The 17,487-nt window shown below is 36.1% G+C and overlaps 1 protein-coding gene across 2 annotated transcripts in view; it reads right to left on the bottom strand.

The window, feature by feature from the left end:
• Positions 1-647: 647 nt before the first annotated feature.
• The window catches only part of ROBO1 (roundabout guidance receptor 1), a 210,131-nt gene continuing 193,291 nt past the window's right edge, over positions 648-17,487 (bottom strand). For both annotated transcript variants that reach the window (XM_069100504.1, XM_069100505.1), the window contains 3 exons: positions 7,430-7,738; positions 3,997-4,187; positions 648-2,409 (listed from right to left, as the gene is read on the bottom strand). In XM_069100504.1, coding sequence (XP_068956605.1) covers positions 2,395-2,409; positions 3,997-4,187; positions 7,430-7,738 — 515 coding nt within the window. In that variant the 3' untranslated portion in view covers positions 648-2,394. The remainder of the gene's footprint in view (positions 2,410-3,996; positions 4,188-7,429; positions 7,739-17,487) is intronic.

Raw genomic sequence — 17,487 nt, 5'->3', positions numbered from 1 at the left:
AGAATGAAGGACAATCACCAGCACCACCTAACAACGTTGCCTGGCCCGTTTTAGGTTAAGTCAATCTCACGTGGTAAACTCAAGTAGTAGATGCACAAGTGTCATAAAGGAATAGATGAGCTGCCATCAAATCACTGGAGGAAACTTCTGATTAAAATCACAGTAGATACATTTGACTGTTTTGACATTGCTCACTTCTGATTTGATGCAATATTTTATTGCTTCAATATTCCTTCCTAAGAAGGTTTTGAATATTGACCTAATGGTATAGAAAACAGCTAAATGCCTAGACTGGTGGGAACTTCAGAAGTTTCCGGTTTTATCAAACTTTGGGAGGAAAAGAGTGAACTGAGCATCTGATTACCATTGAGAATCGCCAGACCCTACCCCCCCAATCTGAAGCTCTATGTTTAGAACTATGCAGACCATGGGTTACACATTTTCTCTTCCATAGTTATAACTCTAATTGTGACTGCAATATAAGACTTCCTTAGGTGTTATTCTTTCTGAATACCAATATAAATCTTAAGCTTTACTTAATCTGACATTATATTGGTAAAATGTTAAGCTAGTGAGACTCTGCTACTAAGTATAGTTATTTGTGTAAAGACGAAAATAAGAAGCAATAACAACTTGAGAAAGAATGATGTATTTGAGAACATTTTTAATAAATAATGTGACAAAAATTATTTTTTCTGATTATTGGATCCTCAGTATGCAAAATTATGGCTAAAAAATAAGAAGTTCTTACATGAACATAATGAAAACATTAATCACATGGATTGTTCCCTTAGTACTGCACAGCCTTTCTATGTAACTTTTTAAAAATTACCTAAATGAACACTTTTAACTTTTGGTACATACCAAACTTTAAAAAAAATTATTTCAATGGGGCTAGTTCTGATAGTTGTCCATGAAAACACACATTTATTTTCAATTAGCACCAATGACAAAATCAAGGAAATTTATATAATAACAAAAAAAGATCATAAAAAACTACAGACAGAGGGCATCATTTGGCAATTCTAAACAATTAACGCCTCTATTTGAGCTTATATGAAAATCCTGTAAGTTTTGCTGCATTAAACTTGCAAATTTTCCAGAACTCCAGGAAAAGTGAGAAATGTTTGCCCTATGGTCCACAAATAAGCATGTATGTAAGTTACTTTACCATCTGTCATCATTCAAATATTCCAAATACAAACAGCATTAATAAAAAGATGAAGAAAAACTTCTGAACATTTTTTTCAATAAGACAAAAAAGGTTAATAGTTACAATGGTTTACAAATAAAGTTTAGTGATTGTGCTTTTAAAACCAAAAAAAAAAAAAAAAAAAAAAAAACAGTGATTACCAAAAAAAAAAAAAATCAAACTTCTTTAAGTGGCACTTCTGTAAGGTGAACTGACACTTCCAGAAGAAATTTTTGCCAGTTAAGATGGTGCCCTTACTTAATTGGTCATTAAAAACCATCTATTTGTTTTTAATATGTATCATAATTGTTTTAAATTGAAAAATAGAACAAGGTTTTTTGCTAGACTTACTTATGACAATGACTAGACAACCAGAGATTCCATTGGCTTAAAACCTATCTATCCAAAAGGATGTTGTTTTTACTTTTTATTTTTTTTAAAGAATGTACTTCAATGACGGAAAGGAAGACAAAAATAAAGTACCAACAGGGGTTGAAAAGAATATATATTTACAATATGGTTCCTCCCACCCCAATTTTCTTGTAGTTTTGCTTTTACCTTACATCCCCCAATGTCCCCCTCCCTGCTTTCCCTCCCCTCCCCAATCCTGCAAAGGATGAGATGAGGGGCAGATTAGAAAAAAACAAACCTGTGTGGGGAAAAAAAACAAACAAAATCTTTTTTTATGTTATGATCTGCATTAACAGTGAATTATAGGAAAAATACTATATTAGAAAAGCCCTTTCATGAAGTTGACTGTATGCAACTTTGTGTCCTTTATCAATAATGTACCATACTTGGTATATAAGCAATGAGTGACTCTAAATAGCATCTTCTGAGAGAAGGTACCCAAGATGCACATGTCACCATCATCTTTGGCACTTCCACCAACTTTTGAGAGCTTAAATTTCACTGTACTCCACAGGTAAATTCTTCCCTTGCTGGGGATAAAATATAAGGGCTTGGGGCCACATGGAGGAAAAATAAGAGGTTTTATATAGGGAAAGATATTAGATCACAGAAATAAAACTCCCAACAAAACTTTTAAAAATGATATTCAGAGGAGAGGAATAAATGAAAATTTGTACACTCTGATTGCACTAAACATAATTTCTGGTGTCATATGTCATCAGACAATAGGCTTCTTGACTGATAATTTTCACATTAGATGATATAAGCCCGTTAAAAGTAGCTCAACTTCTTCAGCTTTCAGTTTCCTGTAAAAGAAATAAAACATAGCCTTTAATGTTTCTTGTATTTTAAAAGTTGCTTTTGGGGGACTAAAGAGGAGAATGCAAGTTCGTGGGCACAGTGAATTCCAATCAATTAAAATATTACTGTTTTAGGATCTATGATATTATTTTCTGTAATCTATAACAAATTACATAAGAATTTTTTCCAAAGCTTAATATAAAACCCAAATCCACAGGGCTTCTTAGAGAAATAACATGAGCATTCCTAATTGACTTCATGTTCTATCCTTTCTTTTTTTTAGTGTAAATAGAATGTTCGTTGCAATAAACAATTTGGGGTCAAATATACTTGTCAAAAGATTAGTCATAAAGAATGCTTTATGAAAAAAGGGAAATAAGTTCTTAGTAAAAAGGTCGTGATGTTCAAGAACTATGATAAGCAATACATATTATGGGATCAAAATCAAGTATGATTCTTCAAAACACGCTACAGTATTTGAAAAGGCATTTCTCTAAATCAGTCCTTCTTGCTTCTAAATATGTGGTTTATATAGTATATGTAAGGATTATTTTTTATCCTTCTTAGAGCTAGTTTCTCAGGATCCATGGCCATGGGAATGTCTAGTTTCCAGGTGTTAGATAATAAGTCCCAGAATAACCCCAAGGATAGCAGTTCCCAGAATCATAGTGACAGACAGTCCTACTGAGGCTGTGCTGTGAGATAAGGGGTGACAATGTAATATTTACTATGCTTGCACAGAATGATGATATTGCTAAAGTTAATTTGTGAGCTTAATGTTGGCAAGATGCCTGCTTTGTCTTGTTGCCTTATAAAGATGGTGGGCACTGATGAGTGAATGGGGGGAAACCATAGGGAACCCACAGGGGAATCTGTGCCTCAAACAGCCCCCATTGAGGTTTGAGGGGATTTAGGGGAATGCACAAGTGTATCTGTCTTGATTGACCCCATCGAGATATAGGAGTACTTGCTGCCCCACCCCCTTCCCACTTCTCACCAGCCACTGCCAGAAGGGTAATTAGGGAATGCTATAGGATATGGTTCTCTCAGGCACCATCTGAGAAGACTAGATTAGAATACAGCTGGTTATTAACCCCTCCAAAGCTGTCTGCTTTTCTTTTTTTTTTTAAAGCAATTGGGATTAAGTAATTTGCTCAAGGTTACACGGCCAGGTGTTTCTGGGTGGGTGCTAAGTGTCTGAGCCCAGATTCGATCCCCAGGTCATCCCCACACTGGGGCTGATGCTCTCACTCGCTGTTCTACCTGGCTGCCCCTGGCTGCCTGTCTTAAGAAATCAACAGTGAACCTCTGAGGCTGGAGACCGAGAATTCCAGTGCCTCCTATGTGTAATCTGTGAAAAAAATAGCAACGTAAATCTACCGATGAACATGAGACCTACAAGAAAGTGACCTGTGGGGAATTATAAATATGAATAATACTTTAAAAATGACCAATAGTTTTCCAGTGGTACTATGACTTTTGAAAACCCAGGATATTGTTGTGGGTTAAGAGATTTTTTTGAACCCAACTTTGAGAACAGATATTAAGTAGGCATAAACATATATACAAAACAATGATTTCACAGCTGATACCTCTAATTCTTCATTATCCACTTCTTTTTCATATGCTCCAAGCACTTGCATTTCGGCAATATTTCTTCGACCCACATTTGCTTGATCTCTTTGTCTTCCTGAACCTCTAGATGACATTGAGCTTGAAGAACTTGGATCTCTGGGATTATTTGATGTTGGAAATGTAGGTCTACAGTATGGTAGAATATCTTCTGCATAAAAAATTAATATATGTAAACAACATGAAATATGTATTATTTGAAAGTCATTTTGCAGTCAAACTGCAAAACAGAATGATGAAAAGCATAGAATCATATAATCCAAAAGTTGGGAAGGACTTCAAAAGCCATTAATTTCAACTAGTATCTAAGAATTTTCCTAACAGCACCAACTAATAGTCATCTAACCTATGCTTAAAGACCTCTAGTGAAGATCAATCCACTGCCTCCTGAGGCAGTCTGCTCCACTTTTTGGATAGTTTAATTATAAGGAAGTTTCTTTTTTTTACCTTCAGTCTAAATCTTCCTCTCTTTGTAATTTCCATCTGTGGATCCTAGTTTTGCTCATGGGGCTTCTACCATATAATACTTGACAACAACTCTCAATCTGTATCTCTATCCTCTAAGTTTTCTGTTTTCCAGGCTACCCACCCCCAGTTCCTTCAAGTAGCCATTCTCTCAACTTTCTGGTTGCTCTATTCTGGGCACAACAGTTTATTTATGTCTTTCCTAAAATGCAGTACTTAGAACTCTTGATCAGAAGATAGTACGGCAGTTCCTCCCCATTAAAGACACTAAGTTTGCCCTGAGTATTCTGTCTCTTTCTCAATTTCTCTCCTCTTCCTTCTCTCCCCCCCCATCCCCTATCCCCACTAAGACTCTTAATCTAGCCCAGAAGAATGCTAGATTTTTTGGTTGTCACTGTAGTCTTGACTCACACCAAGCCTACTAGTCACTCAATTCCCCAGATCTTTCCCCATAAACGGTGTAGCTGCATTTTTCCCATTTGGATCTTGCAAAGGTGATATTTTGAACACAAGTGTAGCACTTTTTAATTCATTCCTATTATATTTGTCTTATTCAATTTAACCTACTGACTCAGCATATTGAAATCATTTTTTTATCCTTATCATCCAATCTGTTAGCTAGATCTTGTGTTACCCACAAGCTTAATTCATTCTATGGCTTTATTTATGGGACTGATCAAAAAGCTGAACATCACAGAGCCAAGGACAATTTCCTAGTACACCCTAGTAAAGCAGTCTCTCAAAATTTAATTTGATGTCTTTTTTCACTACTGTCTGGTAATAGACATTCAACCAATTTCAATCCACCAAATATTATCTAACCTACATCTCTCTCCATTTGGTCTGGTGAGAGAATTTGCTGCATGTTTTGCTGAAATCAAATACTGTATCTACAGCATTTTCTTGTACCAGTCCACTAACCTTGTCAAAAAGAGAAAAAAAAAAGGTTAGTCAAGCATAGTCAAGGTTAGTCCAAAGCATTTTTCCTTTGTAAAGTCATGTTGACTTTTAAGGATCATTGCCTTCCTTTTTAAATGCTCACAAATCATCTTGTATTATTAGGAATATGTCAAATTCATCAGTCTAGTTTGCAGAGTGTATCCTCTTCACCTTAATAAAAATCAGAACATTTGCCCTTCTTTAGCCCTATATGGGTCCTTCTTTATTCTCTAATAACTTTCAGAGATCATCAACAGCAGCTTAGCAATCACATCTGCCTGATCTTTTAGTACTGAAAAAAATAGTTCTTCTAGGTCTGATCAATGGAATTCATTGAGGGAACCTAGATGTTGTCTTAGTGTGAATAATGATAGCAAGTCCGGAAAAAATAACACTCAAAAAGTCTAATGATGTATGTAAGAATGATGCTACTCATACCTCTGTCCTCCCTGCTGGTAAGGCATATATTCTGAATTGTTTTTCCAATAGTGAGGATGGATTTGTGTTTCTCTATCTATTGTCTCTGACTCAGGCTCCTTCTATTATGGGAGATGAATGAAAACAAGAGACCCAAGGTGAGATGTACCTTAGAATCCATCTAGCATAAGAGATGATCAAGACAGTATCAATTAAAGAAAGTGAATCAATCATTATATTATTTAAGTCAGCACGCTTCTCTTAGAAGTGAGCCTGGAAATTATGCCAGGTGGAAATAAATGAAACAATAAATGCAAAAAAATATAGTGACTACCTTGGAATCTAGAAAAAGTGAAATGAAATAAGATTTGGTCAGTATTTTTTTAGCAATGTTAGGGAAATGGCATTTCTGACTCTTTTTTTTTTTAAGCAATTGGGGTTAAGTAACTTGCTCAAGGTTACACGGCCAGTTATTTCTGGGTGTGGTGCTAAGTATCTGAGCCCGGATTTGATCCCAGGTCATCCCAACTCCGGGGCCGGTCTAACTCTTGATAGCCAGTCTCTATTCCTGTTCTATGGCTTTCTTATAGAGGGCAAGAGAAAATAATTCATTAGGCTACCTCATGTTCATAGGAACATCTATCTAATTTGCTCAGATTTTATGTTCATCAAATAATATCTATAATTTGTTCCCTGGAATAATAACAATGATAACTGCCAACATTTATACAGAACTTCAAGGTTTGTAAGGTACTTTACAAATATTATCTCATCTTATATTCACAACAACCCTGGGTGGTGGATGGTGGATGGTATCATTATACCCATTTTAGAGATGAGGAGACAGAGTAGAGTCACTTGCCTAGGGTCATACAGCTAGTAAGTATCTAAGACTAAATTTGAACTCAGATCTTCCTCACTCCAACTCCAAAGTGCTCCCCGCTGATGACCAGTTTTGGTTCTGAAGCCAGATTAATTCTGAAAATTAATAACTTGACATCCTGGTTTGTAAGTTTGCCTTTTGTGAGACTAATTAGTACAGATTATTCCCTAGGGTCTTGAGCACTCCTAGGAGGTGGGGAAGAAGAGTGGAAAATAAAACAGTTTCTCAGCCTGCATAGTAGGGCACCACGTCTTAGACTGAGCTGAAGAGAAGAATGTATTCTGTGAGACTCAGCTTGAAATGGTTAGCCAACTTTACCCATTATGTTACCCATAGAGAGGAAAATGGCTGATACGGGGGTGGAGTCCTGGCCACGGGACAAAATGAAGCTAATTGGCCCATAACAGAGTCAAATATATTATTGTGGTTTCATAGCTAGCAACACACTCCCACCAACTGAGTTAACCAGTCATAAGCAATAGAACAGAATAGTAAAAATAAATGTTTCCCTATAAGATCTAAAAGATTATTTATATAAATATATATATATATATGTGTGTGTGTGTGTGTGTGTGTATGTGTGTGAGTGTATGTGTGTGCGAGTGTGTGTGTGTGTGTATATGTATATATGATCTAAAAGAATAATATCCTTATAACCTCAGCTAATATTTTCACTAAAACAAAAATACCTTGGACAAGATGAGTTTTTGCTGGTGGAATTTCTCGCTTTGATGCCTTGTTTCCTCGTGCTTTTGCATCACTTTGCAATTCTTGTGAATCTCTATGATCTCCTGGATTTGTCCTCATTTCAGAAACTTGTCTTCCATCCAATGCTTCTCTCCCTTTGTAGCTCCCTCCTTTTCTTTCTGATGATCTGTCTACTCTTGCTTCTACATTGGGGAGTTTTGGCAACATTACAGGTCGAACCTCTAGCTGTCCCTTGGATTGGACAGTGGGAGATTTTATAGCAGGTGGTGGCACTGGAGGAGGGGGAAGATCTAAAAGAAACATTCAGAAATGTTAAATACTTTAGTATATTACATAGAAAATCACACAATTATCTCTACTGACAATGAACTATGATCTCCTATACTTCATAACTGAAAGTTTATGGATCGGCTGATGACTGCTGAAAATAACAAAATTAATCATTTTATATTTAATATTCTTTTTATTTTTAAAATCCTGCTTACTTAATAGGAAAATAATAAAATTTTTAGTTTTAAAGGCTATCTAATTTCATTTGCTTTAATTGACTCATTTTACAGAGGGGAAAAGCCATAGATCTATGAAATAACTTGATCATGGGAGATACATCTGCTCACTGACAGAGATGGAAATTAAACCCAGGTGTTATATGTGAGTATGTGCAAATGCAGGCTGGGTTAGACAAGATTCGTTACCCAGGAGAGGAGATATGCTGACTTAGCTGCCTAGAATAATGGAATATCTATGTAATAAATCCCCAGCCTACAAATTCTGCAGGTCCCCCAACTATTGCTGTTAATTCTGCTCTAAACTATTTGTGACTGATACATTTCAAGGTACTTGAGGTCTACTTTACTTATATTGGAAAGAAGCTACAGCTACCTTTCCCTACCTCAGTATAAAACTTCATAGTGTCTGTGCCGCCTTTGTTTGTTCTATTTTTACACAATCTAGAAGAATTCTGTTGCTTGTTTAGAGCTGATTTTCAGCATTGCCTTCAGGTGTGCTGTTTCAGCTCACCGAAGCACACTAAAGTAAGGTCCTAAGATGGCACTGGGGAAGGGTGATGTAATTTGTATCTTTTTTAATGAATTTGTCTACTAAATTGCATTTATATTATCAATAAACCCTATAGTTGTATAAATTTAACATGAAACTTTGTTTCTTAAAATCACAGTCCTAATTATAATAGTGTATATATTGATATAAGATTTCAATTTTACTTAATTTCACATATCATAGAAATATTTAAGATAAAAGAATATGAATAAAATGTGTTATATGGATACTACAATTCAGAAGATAGGAGCTCTGTGAATATTAGACCCAGCATTAGCCATTAGGTCAGCAGGAACAGAATAGAATCTATCTTTTGATGTCAATTCAATCCAATTTGATTTAAACAAATTCTATTAAGTGACTATTCATTAGTCCACATGATCTTATTTGGCTAAAACTCTAAAATAAAAATCTATATATTAGCAAAAGGTTTGTGTCCTGAGGAGTTTGAACATATAGACATCGAATTTACAAATTCCTTATTATGTAGAGTTCATATGAATAAGCTTGTCCATAATACTAGTTCAGACTGTCAGTCCTGCTAGAACACATTTACTAGCATCTTTGCTAGTTAGTTAGCATTTTGCTAAGCACTTGAGATAGAAAGGAAGGCAAAAGACAGTCCCTGCCTCTAGAAAGGAAGGCAAAAGACAGTCCCTGCCTCTGAGCTCCTCAAGGGGCTTCTCTTAGAACACAGAATTTTATCGGTGACTTAAAGGAAACCAGGATGGACAGTATTTCGGGCATGAAACACATCCAGTGAAAAAGCTCAGAGTCTGGACATGAAGTGTTTTGTTTGAAGAACAGCAAGGAAGTCAGTGTCACTGTATCAAAGAATATGAGAAGGGGGTGTAAGAAGACTGGAAAGGTGGGAGGAGGTAGGGCAAGTTCTGCAGGGATTTGAATTTCATAGAAAGGATTTTCTATTTAATCATGGAGGTGATAGGGAGTCAGTGGAACTTTCGGGGGAGGGGGGAGGGTTATGTGGTCACATTTTTGCTTTACCAAGATTACTTTAACAGCAGAGTGGAGAATGGACTGGAGTGGTGAGAGACTTGTGGCAGAGAGATGGACCAGCAGGCTATTGTAATACTTCAGGTGTGTGAAGTGATGAGGGCTGCACCAGGGTGGTGCCATTGCTAGTGAAGAGAAGGGGATTATGTTGGAGATGTTTTGAAGGTAAAAATCAATAGACTTTGGCAATGGCTTGGATATGGGGAATGTGAGAGTGAAGAGTGGAGGAAGACAAACATCTAAACTGTGAGCCTGGGCGAATGGTGGTACCTTCAGCTCTAACAGGGAAGTTAGGAATGTGACAAGATTTGGGGTGAAATATAATGAGTTCAGTCTTAGACATCTTGAGTTTAAGATGTCTACAGGACATCCACTGGAGGTCGGCAGAGAGGTTAGGATTGGATAAGTAGATCCGAGTTGTCAGCATAGAAATGATAATTGAATCCACCAGAGTTGATGAGATCACCAATTGAAACAGAATAGGAGGAAAGGAGAGAGCCCAGGACAGAGCCTTGGGGGACACTCATAGCAGGCTTGACTTGGATAAAATCCAGCAAAGGAGACTGAGGAATGTCACATAAATAGGAGGAGAACTGAGGAGAGTCATCTCATGAAAATCTAGAGATAAGAATATCAAGGAAAAAAAGTGATCAAAAAGGTCAAAGCCTGCAGAGAGGCCAAGGAGGAGGAGGAGAGTAGGCACATCACATCTGTTAAACGAACTGATCAGTCCTGACATAGAAACAATCAGCACTCCTCAGCCACTGAGAATAACATATTGCTCAATATCTTGGCAAAAGCTTGGTTTGTTGTCTGTACCTTCCTTTGACCTGCCTTGTCACTGGCCTTTGCTGGGGTTCTGCTGATTTTGTTTCTGCTATTCAATCCTACTAATAGCTTCCTTTGAGTATACAGTCATGCCCTTTGCCTAGGGCACTTCTTGGGCTTTGGAATAAAAACATGATTTCTTCCTTTTCATTACTTGGGCATGACCTTTGCCACTGGACGTTTACAGACTCTATTCTGGTGTTATTGCCTCACCTAGTCCATGAACCCATGCACTAAGTCCTGTTTGAGCTCTCGGTTATCACTAAGGGAAAGTCTTGTTTGGCCCACATTTTGGGTCAAAGTTAAATCGGACAATTGTGGCCATATACTGCTGCTCTTTCCAAGTAACTTTCCTTAGAGAGAGAGAGATTGATGGCCAACTCTCATTAGAGCACCACGGCCTATTAATCTCAGGCAAACTCTGCTCTTACTCATATTGCCCCATGAATCAGTCTTCTAACCAATCACCCTTGTTTATTTTCTATCCGCTCACACAACCCTTGAATACAGTCTATACATGAATCACTTTAAGTATGCAGCATTTAAAATAAAACCTTTGAACAAGGTTAAAGATTTCAGGGCACCTGAAATAATAGTAATAATTTAAATAAACACCATATAAGCACAATAACATTAACAGATGGAAAAGAGGACTGATTCACTGAATAAGAATAGCATCACTGGAATTAAAATCTCGACTGAAACCTCTAAAAAAAGTAGGAAGAAGCAAAGCTGTTAGTATTGACAAAGAGAAAAATAAATATAAGAATAATATATAACATATATAATAATAATTATATAAATATATAAAAAACAATTATATATAATATAAGAAAATAAATAATAAATGGCAATTTCAAATAGTAGTTTCAAAAATTAGATTTCTATACGAAACCTCTTTTTAAAGTCTCTATAATTATTACTCTCTTCCTAAAAATCCTCTGATTTGGCACTTGTCTACCTTGTGACTGTTCCTGAAGGTTCTCTTTTTCCCCATCTCTGAATTAACACTCTGAAGAAGGTGGTTCCATTAAAACCCCTTTAGCTAATCATCTTCTGACTACACCTATTAGATTGCATCTACACTACTGTGCCTCCCTCCTATACTTCCACCAAGATTTTTCCCTGTTGAACAGACCTAAATACCAAGGAATTTCATCATCACACTGATCCAAGTGGTTTCAGCTTAACCACATAGAAATAATGAGTGATCCCTCTTGGCTCAGGATTTCTATGCTTCTAAGTCATTCTGGGTGGAAGCTAACTGAAAGTTATATTTAGAACAGCTTGGGAATAGTTTTGCTGATCTAGGTAGACACACACAAAATGAGTAAAAACAAGCAATGCTTTTTTCCTCTCTGATTTTCATTTCTTTGTTTGCTATTTATGTCTTCAGTGAGAAAAATAAAATGTAAGTATAGGGAGCTAAAGAAAAAAGGCCAAGTATATATAGTCCTTAGTATCCAGCACCGTCTTGAGAGCTGAGTAGTTTTAAATTCAAAGCATTATGAACAGTTTTCCTGGGGAGTTCTTTGTACTGAGAAATGAAATGGATTCACCATTCACAACATATGTGAACAAGAAAAAAAAAACAGCAGGATCTATTTATTAAAAGAATATATAACATTGGCAAATGGACAGTTTCTTCTAAGTAACTATTTGGATTATAAAGTATTTACCATTTTAGAGATGTTTCAAAATAGATATGTTATTTATAGAAAAAGTTAATATGAGCAAGAAAGCCAATCACAAGACACATGTGGGAAATTTCACGCATGTATGCCTTAAAGCTGACAGTTCAGAGATATATGCCTTGAACATGTGGATTCTCCCTCATTGGAGGTCTTCTAGCAAAGGCTAGATAAACAAAGGCTAGATAAATTTGTTGGATATATTGCAGATTATATCGTTTTTTAGATACAAGCTAGCCTAGATTGCCATTTTAGTTCCTGAGAACTGAAATTCTATGATTCTATGAGAAGTAGATGGGGAAGGAGGGATTACAATCTTCAGTGTTGGAGAGAATATCCATACTAGTGAAAATATAGATTCATTTAAGTATTTAAGTAGTAAGTACACATAGGCAGGTCGCCCCTATCCTTAAACACACACACACACACACACGCACACACACACAAACTTTCACTAGAGCCTATTTTCCTCTCAAGTTATCTCTTTTTCTCAAATTCCTAGAAAAGAGTTATGGGTTACTCCACTTTCCTGTCACTTCTCAAGTTTAGCAATCTAGTTCTGACCTTTCCATTTAATTTAATATCCTTTTTCCAAAGACATCAACAATTTCTTAATTGGGAAATCTGATAGTTTATTTTTCAATCTTTCTTTATCTTTCTGCCGCATTCATTTGATACTGCTGACCACCCTCCTTTCCTTCTGTATACTCTTTTTTGGGGGGGGTGGGGAGGTGGCACTTTGTAATTTTTTCTCATCAATCATTATCTTATCATCATGCTTAATTGTGAGTATTCCTCAAGGACCTATCTTTCTTCTTTCTTCTCTATACTCTTTCTTGGTGATTATCATTCATATGCAGATCTATTTATCTTTCTTCTGGGATTTAAGCCTGCCCTACCAATTGGCTATTGGAATTTTAATACTGCATAGAACTCAAAGACATCTCACAATCAACACAGAAATCATCTTTTCCCCTACAATGAATCCTTCTGCCAAATTTCCCTATTTCTATCAGTCCTTCCAGTCTTCCAGACTTATATCTGCAGTATTCTCAACTTCTCATTCTCCCTCACTCTAAGTCATTTCAATGTCCATATCTTTTGCATTTGATACTTTCTCTCTATTCACACAGCTATGATCATGGTTCAGGCCTTCACCTCTCTCCTTGACAATTAAAATGGCCTTCTATTTTCTTTAAGTACATATCTAATCACGTTACTCCCCTACTCAAGAAACTCCAGTGTTACCCTATTGCATCTAGCATAAAATATAAATGCCTCTTGCTTGTAAAGCCTTTCATAACCTGGCCCCACAACCTATCTTTCCATCTACAACATTCCACTTCCCAGCACAACATGGCAAATAATCCAAGCAATCTGGCCTCCTCTGTTACTCACATATGGTACTCCATGTCCCATCTTGTCTTTGTACCAGTTCCCCCCTATTCCTGGAATATCCTCCTTCATTTCTGCCTCACAGAGTCCCTCACCTCCTTTAAGATACATCTCAAACACTACTTTCTACAAAAGTCTTCTTGGATCCCTCCAACTTCAAGTATTTTCCCTTGCTGACTACCTTGTTTCTATTTGTATTTCTTCTTTATTTACTTATATAGATACATACTGTTTTTCCACCACTACAGTGTCAGCTCCTTGACAGCAAGGATTATATCGTTCTTTGTAATTTCTATCACTAGCCTCTTAGTAGGACCTATAAAATAATAATGCTTAATAAAGGTTCAAACGCACTTTCACACTTACATAATATGCTACATGCACAAATAAAGTGTTTTAAGTCAAAATCCAATATACATTTTCTTTTAGAAATTATAGCATCAGGATTACCAAAAACACCATCTTTAATAAATATTTTAATGTTATCACTACATGCTAATTAATTAGCACAATGGTTTTAAAATTATAGAGAATAGGGATTGGACCTGTGATTTCATTGGTATATTGGATTTCTGGGTGAGTTAGAGCACTTGAACAAAGCATCACTTGAACAATTTCTTTGCAATTTATAGTCTTGAAAAAGTTGCAATGTCACATAGCCAGTATTTTCCTGGCTTTGAGACTGGCTCTGTACCTACTATGCCTATATAAATTAAGTCAATTAAGCAGTGTAATACTCTAACACCTCTCTTATAAAGCTGAATTCAACATGAAGTGATAGCATCTTCCACTGAACAGCACATGAAAGAAAGTTGATGTAATCCCCTAATTCTCAAAAGAGGAAAGATGACTACTCCCATGTTATAAGCCAGTAAGCTTGAATGACTTCTGTTAATACTCTTTAATGCATTATTAAAGTAGGCATTTAGGAAAGGAAATAGTGATCAGCACAAGCCAGCATGGGTTCATCGAGAACAAGTCATGCAAGACTAACTTCATTTCCTTTTTGGGGGGTATGGGGGTTAGAATTAGTAGACTGACAGATCAGGGAAATGTCATAGACAAAGAATAATTGGATTTCAGCAAGGTGTTTAACAAAGCATCTTTTCCACAATAGTTTTGTGGAGAAAATAGAGACATGGACTGAAAGATAGCATAATTAGGTATGTTCATGACTGGCTATTGAAGGCACCCAAAGAACACCAATTAATGGGTTGATGCCAGCCCATAGGAAGGTATTAAATAGAATATCACAGGGATCTCTCTTCAGCCTTCTGTTGAACATTTTTTTTCAAATTACTGTTGAAGATACCCATAGCAGATTCATTAAAACAAAGATGACATGAAGCTTGGAAGGATTCTAAATATCCTTGATGACCAAGATAGGCTCTAAGCACATTTTTACAGGCCAGAATAATGCACCAAACTGAATATAACAAAATATATTAATGATAAGTGGACAGATTTCTAAATAAGTTAAAAAATCAACTACATAAGTGTAGGATGAGGGAAATGACACTACACAATAGTTTATGGGGAAAAAAAATCTGATGGTTTAAGGGGTCTGGAAACAAACTGAGTTGACAGTATGATGTGGCAACCAAAAAAATTAACGCTATATTTGGCTGTGTTAATAAAAACATAATTTCTGGAATGAGAGTTGTTACAATAGGTTAGATTATGTGGGAAATGGTATATTCAGTTATGGGGATTATAATAGGAAAAATGTGTTCAAACAAACAAGCTGGAGTGCATAAAGAGAATGACCAGCATGCCATGTGAAGATAATCTAAGGATCATAGCATTTAGAACTATTAAGCATTTGATAGGAAGGTGCTGTAATCCATTTCCCTAATAATAATAACTGTAATTATTTTTTTTTAAGATTAGGAAATTGGCGGTGGGAAGTTATGGAACTGGTAGTAAGAGATCAATGAATTGTGTGGTGTTTATGCCTAGCAGAGAAGACAATTAGGATAAGAGGTCATTTAAAGTATTTGAAGTTCTATGGAATAGGATACAGGGCATTACATGAAGCAGTGGTAAACTTTAAAGTTTTGAATTGATAAATTGATTTTTTGATAAATTTTGATAAAATGGATAAATTGATAAAAGGAAATATTTCCTAGTAATTACAGTGGTTCAAAAGTGGAAAGAGCTGGTTTAGGAAGGAGTGAGTTCTTCATGATTTGAGGTCTTTAAGAACAGGCTGGATAATTGTTTGCAATTGATTTTTTTTAAGGGATCCCTGCTCAATTGCGAGGTGAACTATATAATTTCTCAGATCCTTAACTCAGAGATTCTGTGATTCTCTGAATAGAGAGTAAAAGGTCCTGGGTTCAAGACCCTGTTTTAATACTTTAATAGTAGGTAAACTTAAAAGTATATAGCAATGAAGCTGACAAATAAAATGATCTTTTTTTTTCCATCTCAGCTATAAGACTACAACACATTTCCTTTGTAAACTCTAATTAAATTGTAAATAATTTTCATTTTACTGATGTTTTAGAGGATTTTTTATAGATGCAAGATGGTATGTCATTAAATTCCTTAAACTTTGAAGGCTACAATTTGTTCATTCAACAAATGTTTTCCTCTTTTTTAGCTGTTTATAAATAGATGTTCTTTATATACCCTTCTAGATCTAATGTTCTCTGATTTTGAGACGGTATTAATAAAATTCAGGTTTACAAAATAATGAGATGATTTCCTCTTTTTGTTCATCCTCGACTGCACAAGAATTTATACATCCAAGTCAGCCAACAGTGAAGAGTGGTGGTAGGTTTGCCTGGATCTAAAAGACCTTGGAGAGAAGAAATACATTGAGGCTGTAACGGTACAAAGGGAAAGCCAGCTGAGGGGGTGGAGGAAGGAGAAGAACACAAGGAAGCAGACTGACAGATGTTCCAGAAATAGAACTAAAGGAAGTGAATCTCCCCGTTCTGGATGACTGCCATGCCATGGCAGAGAGGCTTGCATAGTTCCATGGAATGCTATGCTGGGTTACCCAAGATGGACAGGTCATAGTGGAGAATTCTGACAAAAGGTGATCCACTGGAGAAGGAAATGGCAAATTACTCCAGTATCTTTGCCAAGAAAACCCTATGAATAAGTTATTAAAATGATAAAAGATATGACACTGGAAGATGAGTCCCTCAGGTCGGAAGGTGTCCAGTATCCTAATGGAGAAGAACAGAGAACAACTATCCAGAAAATTAAATGGCTGGGCCAAAGATGAAAGGAAGCTCAGCTCTGAATGTGTCTGGTGATGAAAAGAAAATCCAATGCTGCATAAAAACCTAGAATGTAAGGTCTGTAAGTGGCCAAACAGAAGATGGATTACACTGACATCTTGTGTGTCAATAAGTGGATTGAATGGGTGGTGATCATTATATATACTACTGTAGGCAAAAATCCCTTAAAAGAAATGGAGTAGCCTTCATCATCAATAAAAGGGTAAGAAAAGCAGTAGAAGGGTATAATCTCAAAAATGAAAACGGTATTTGTTTGAATCCAACACACACTGTTCAATATCACAACAATACAAGTCTTTGCTCCAACTACTGATGCTAAAGAGGCCAAAAGTTGATCAGTTCTAAGAAGACCTACAACATCTTCTAAAAATAAGACCAAAACAGATGTCACATTTATCATAGGGGACTGGAATGCTTAAGTAGGAAATAAAAAAAATAGCTTGGAAAACAGCAAAGTTTGGTCTTGGAGTACAAAATGAAGCAGGGCAGAGACAGGTATTTGTCAAAATAACTGGCTGGTGATAGCAAACACTCTTTTTCAACAACCCAACAGGCAACTCACATATACCTTACCAGATGGTCAATACTGAAATCAGATGGATTATATTCCTGGAGCTCAGGATCAGGACATGAGCTTCTGATTGAAAAATTCAGACTTTAAATTAATAAAAAGAAAAAGTAGAAAAAACCATTAGACCTTATAGGTAGGATCTAAATACCATTCCTTTTGAATATGAAGTGAAAGTGGTGAGTAGATTTAAGGGAGTAGATTTGGTAGACAGAACACCTGGAAACAGG

Source organism: Petaurus breviceps, unplaced genomic scaffold, assembly GCF_028583685.1.
Source record: "Petaurus breviceps papuanus isolate PSGF00001 unplaced genomic scaffold, PetGlider_PUasm1.0 419, whole genome shotgun sequence".
Lineage (NCBI taxonomy): Eukaryota > Metazoa > Chordata > Mammalia > Diprotodontia > Petauridae > Petaurus > Petaurus breviceps.
The sequence above is the reverse complement of the archived record's forward strand: the minus strand, read 5'-3'. Positions and strand labels throughout refer to the sequence as shown.